We start from the raw sequence: 4848 nt of genomic DNA on the forward strand, positions 1-4848 counted from the left end.
TTTTTTGTATCTTGAATCGAACTAGGACCTTGTGATTGCCAGGCAGGTGCTTGTGCCACTGAACTATATCCCCAGCCCAGTACTACTGATTTGTGTTTAAGGGCCTATTTTCTTTATCCATTCATTGGCTGATCAACATATAGGCCACTTCCAAGATTTAGCTGTTATAAGTTGTGCTGCTACAAACATGGGTAGGCATGGATCAGTGTAAAAGGATGTCTTTAACTCTTTCAGAAAGATACCTAGAAGGGGAAAATCTCAGTTGGATGGAAATTCTCTTTTGAGTGTTTTGAGAATCTCCATATTTATGTCCATAGTAGTTATACTAGTTTGCATCTGAGTTAGACACTTTTTTAAACAAACAAGCAAAAAATGATGTGGAAATTTCCAGATCCTAAGAGATGTAGAAATCAAAAAGCATTAGTCTGTTATAGAAAGCTTTATTCTATTAAAAAAAAAAAAAAAACCTCAAAATGTTAGCAGGATTATCACGAGTTTGCATAGGTCCTATGCATGCTTTTTGGAAATAATAACAATTAAAAGTAAACAACAGACTTGCATAAAAAGCCTCAATTGCAAAGAGAATATGATAAGGGACTTTTACCTTGAGAAGCAAAAAAATAATTAAGTTGGCTCTTAACAAGAGTGAAAAAATAAAATGAAAGGATTCCAGCTTGAGCAGCTAGAGAAGGAACAGTACCAGGTGATGCGGTTCAGATGGGCACACCGGGCAAAAGTATTACGCAGCATTATGATCGGCGGGGGGCATCAATCACGAACTCAGTCCTGGGTGCATTGTTCGGCAGGAACTCTCATGGCTTGACCGGCGATTTCAATCCTGGAGGCTCTGCTGGGATCCGGGGCGTCATAGGTTCAGGGCAATGGAGATCCAGGGCAGAGCTGAAGGTCCTCTAGGTCTCAGGTCCTGGTGTCCTCAGTCTTGACTCTGTGATGAGATACGCTTGGTAAATTTGGGCTCATAACCCTGGTTTTACTAACCTTTTCACAGCAAAATGTCCATGTGCACAGCTGAGCTGGATTTCAATCTGAGTTTCACAAAATGAAAGTCAAACTTTTTCCACTTTGAGTTACGTAGCAGGCATTTACTTGTAGATCCATGTCCGGGTCACAGATGCACCGCTTAAATGGGGCTGTGGCTCCAGCACCTAGCGTTAGGAGAAACTGGCACCAGGTCCCCTCCTCTAGGGGGCGCAGTCGCCTCCTGGTGGAGCCCTCTTCCCTCCTCATCCAAAGTCAGGCAAGCGCGGGCCGCCACGAGGGGGCGACACAAGGCTTCGAGGTGCCATGGTGTCCCGGGTCGCCGGCTACCTGCGCTTGCTCATCTGGCTGCTGCTTCTCTGGCCCCGGCTGGGCGCGGACCCCGGGGATGCCGCGACGCCCCGCTCCCAGCGTGGCCCAATTTCCCTTAAATCTGTGACACCCACGCCCACGCCCACGCCCACGGCGAAACCAGTGGTCCTTCCCAAAGGTGAGGTTTCCGTCCCTGCTCCTGAGCGTGCTGGGGTAGAGCGTGGGCTCAGGGAGGATGGGCTGCGGGGGCGGTGCTGTGTGTGGGGCGTCTTAGGTATGCAGAGGTGGCCTGGGCCTCCCTGGGAAGGGGACGCGGCCTCAGCACCCTGAACCCTGTCCATTCACTGATCTGCCGCAGCCTGTGGTCAGAGGAGGATAGTCGGGGGAGAGCCGGCAGCAGAGCGGATGTGGCCCTGGCAGGTCAGCCTGCAGGCCGAGGGCGCACACCTCTGCGGGGGCTCCCTCATCAGCAGCCGGTGGGTGATGACCGCAGCACACTGCATATTCGAGTGAGTGACTGGGGAGCTGCTTGAACCCTCGTGTCAGCAGGGCTGGTCCCAGAGGGTCCTCTTCCTCCTCAGGTGAATTCGGTGCCAGCCCCAGGTGGGGTGAGTCCCGAGCATTTGCACTTCTAACCTGTTCCCAGGGGAACCACCAGCCAGTGTGGGGGCGCAGGAGAGGAGGAGGCCCGGAGGGCAGAGGACGGAGTGGGAAGGGTGATGATGATCCAGGTGGGTGGCACAGGACAGGTGGCAGGGGAGGTGTGTAGACCTCAGGCTTCCTCCACAGCTATCTGGACTACACGGTGAAGCTGGGAGACACACACCTGAAGCATGAAGCCCCAACGGCTGTTGTGGTCCCAGTCAAAGACATCGTTATCCACCAAGAATACGTGATCTTGGGAGCAGTCTTTAATGACATCGCCCTGGTGCTGCTGTCCTTCCCTGTGAATTACTCCACACACATCCAGCCCGTGTGCCTCCCCGCCAAGTCCTTCCAGTTAGAAGTTGGTACAACATGCTGGGTGACCGGATGGGGCAAAACACAAGATGGTGAGATGAGAAGCCAGGCGGGGGAGCTCCCAGGACTGGGAGGAGGCTACCAGTGGCCTGGCCGTGGTCCCCAAGCTAAGGGGAGGCAGGTTTCCTAGCAGGATGCAGGGAGAAACTGAACAACTGTATGGGACTTTGTGTTGATTTCTCAGACCTGGGGATCCGAGTCCCAATTTGGTGGGATGCGTGCAGGGTGAGTTTAGCTCAGGGAGATGAGCTGTCACGCAGGTGAGGCTGTCCCTCCCTGAAAGCACTGCCTTGGTAGACAGGGCACTTCCTGTTTGTCAGAAGAGGCCAGACAACTCTCAGTGGTACTCTTGGGATCTTCTCTTCATTTGGTCCCTTCAGGGCACCATGAGGCTGTGGGTCTGCGACCCTGCTCTGGGCAGTAAAAACACTGCCCTGATCCTCAGGACACCCTGTCACTCCTACTTGTGGTACTTGGTGACATATTCTTGGTCCTTATTTCCAGACTTTCCAAACTTGCCTTCCTCCCCGGGGCTGCTGTCATTCTACTGTCTTGGTTTAGAGCTTACTACCCTCCTAGATGCAGCTCAGGCTGGGGACTCACTTCCTCCAGGGTCAGATGGGGACAGTAACCAATGGGAAGAGGATCCCTGTGTGGGCAGACACTGTACTGAGACCCAGAGCAGGTCGTGCAGCCGCTCTCCTCCTGTCAAAGTCACACAAATCCTCTGATGCCTAAATTCTCTTTATAGTCAAATGGGCGAGCTCGCCGACTCAGCTTCAGGAGACCAAGGTGAACATAGTTGACCGTGAGAAATGTAATCGCAGCCTCAAGTACTTGCTGCAGGTGTTGTTTAATGTGGTCAGTGAAGGAGGCCTTTGTGCTTATGGCGAAGGAAAGGATGCCTGCCAGGTTAGTGCAGTGGCCTCTTGGTGAACTTTGCTGCAGTTGTCCCCTCAAAGGCCCATGATCCTCAGCCCTAGGGCCTGACTTAACCTTTAGCCCCTCCACTTACCCATATTCAAGGGAAAGGGACTTGAGGACAAGTGCCCATGGCTTTCCTGGGCTATCCTGGGTCCATGGCCCCCAGGGGGGAGCCCAATGCCCTGGTCCAGCAGATGCCATGAGCAGTGAGGTGGTGGATATCAGTGGGGAGGAACTTGGGCTCCTGTTTTTTTTTTTTTTTTTTTTTTTTGGAGAAGGGTCTCGCTATGCAGTTCAGGCTGGCCTTGAGCTCACTTTGTAGCCCAGGATGGTCTCGAACTCACAATGATCCTCCTGCCTCAGCCTCCTGAGTGCTGGGATTACAGGCTTGGACCACCATGCTCAACCTTTGGGCTCCTGTTTAGAGCCTCTTCTTTGGCACATGTAGTACACTTGGGTGAACAGTTTAGTCCTTGTCATCCCTTTACCTTGGGTCCATTTTCTTAGTTTCTGTTCAATTCTTTGGAAACCAGAACTTTTGAATAGGGAGATGATTTTTATTTGTTAATAAAGTTCCATTTGGATGTCTCCTCACAGTCACAGAGCCCCCCAGTGGCAGGAGTCTGGGAAGCCCATGTGTGCCCGATGCCGTGCTCTGCAGGCCACTCAGGCTCCCTGACACCAATTCTGTTCCTAGCATTTGTTCTTTTCCGTTTCCACAGGGAGACTCTGGGGGCCCTCTTGTCTGTGAATTCAACAATACATGGGTGCAGACGGGCATTGTGAGCTGGGGCATTGGCTGTGGCCGCAACCAAAATCCTGGAGTCTATACAGCCGTCAGTTTCTACAAGGACTGGATTGTGAGAATAGTGAGTCGGTCTACACGCTGGGACACAGCAGGCCTCCTTATGGCATGCCTGTGTCTGCTGCTGCACCTGGCATCCTGGTGACCCTGCAGTCACCCTGGCTGCTCTCCCCAGTTCAGTGTTTCCCCCTAGCCCTCTCCCTGACCCCCTTCTGTTCCAGGGGCCTGTGTTCAATTTCCAGTTTCACCCATCACTCCTGAAAATCCCTCAGTGGAGCACAGCAAGGAGACTGGGGCTGCAAAGGGTCCTGGACCTGAGTATTGGTCGCTGTCACGCATACACCAAGCTGTGCCATGCATGAAGGAAGAAGATGAAGCCTGATCAGAGGCACAGCATCCTGCCAGGGGCAGCCTGGTGATGCCCCGATGGACATGTTGGAGAACATCTGCAAGCAGAGATGTTCCCGGCCATGGAGCAAGCCCTAGACCTGGCCCTGGTGTCAGGCTGTGCCCTGAGCCTGTGTGAGGTCATGCAGCTGGGTGACTGTTGAGAGCAACAAGCAGGCATCACCAGGTTCCTGCACAGGTGCCAGGCTGGGATTCCACACAGGGCTCTGTGTCTGGGCTGGCAGAAGTCCCCTGTGCCCCAGTACGGGTCCATGTGTCCAGTGAGTGCATGGGGCACACTCCCAAACCTGTGGCTGCATCCGGGTGCACTGCATGTTGTGCTGAGGCGGTTTTGCAATGTGGAGGTTTCAGACTGAACTAATAAATGTTTTCAGAGTGTC

General features: G+C 53.0%; 1 protein-coding gene across 1 annotated transcript; it reads left to right on the forward strand.

Moving 5' to 3' along the window:
* Positions 1-1253: 1253 nt before the first annotated feature.
* Positions 1254-4848, forward strand: LOC102006582 (serine protease 44-like). The gene is made up of 5 exons (XM_013513624.1): positions 1254-1489; positions 1670-1820; positions 2101-2363; positions 3083-3243; positions 3978-4848. The coding sequence occupies exons 1-5, from the start codon at positions 1306-1308 to the stop codon at positions 4203-4205; spliced, it is 987 nt and encodes a 328-aa protein (XP_013369078.1). The 5' UTR covers positions 1254-1305; the 3' UTR covers positions 4206-4848.

Source organism: Chinchilla lanigera, unplaced genomic scaffold (assembly GCF_000276665.1).
Source record: "Chinchilla lanigera isolate Chin_1 unplaced genomic scaffold, ChiLan1.0 scaffold00019, whole genome shotgun sequence".
Taxonomy (NCBI): Eukaryota; Metazoa; Chordata; class Mammalia; order Rodentia; family Chinchillidae; genus Chinchilla; species Chinchilla lanigera.

What these genes read in the sequence shown, in the direction of transcription:
- LOC102006582 (XM_013513624.1), top strand. Translation starts at nt 1,306, where the DNA reads ATGGTGTCCCGGGTCGCCGGCTACCTGCGCTTGCTCATCTGGCTGCTG. An exon ending in GCAGCACACTGCATATTCGA is followed by an intron (nt 1,821 to 2,100) that starts GTGAGTGACTGG and finishes CTTCCTCCACAG; the next exon opens with CTATCTGGACTACACGGTGA. An exon ending in AAGGAAAGGATGCCTGCCAG is followed by an intron (nt 3,244 to 3,977) that starts GTTAGTGCAGTG and finishes CCGTTTCCACAG; the next exon opens with GGAGACTCTGGGGGCCCTCT.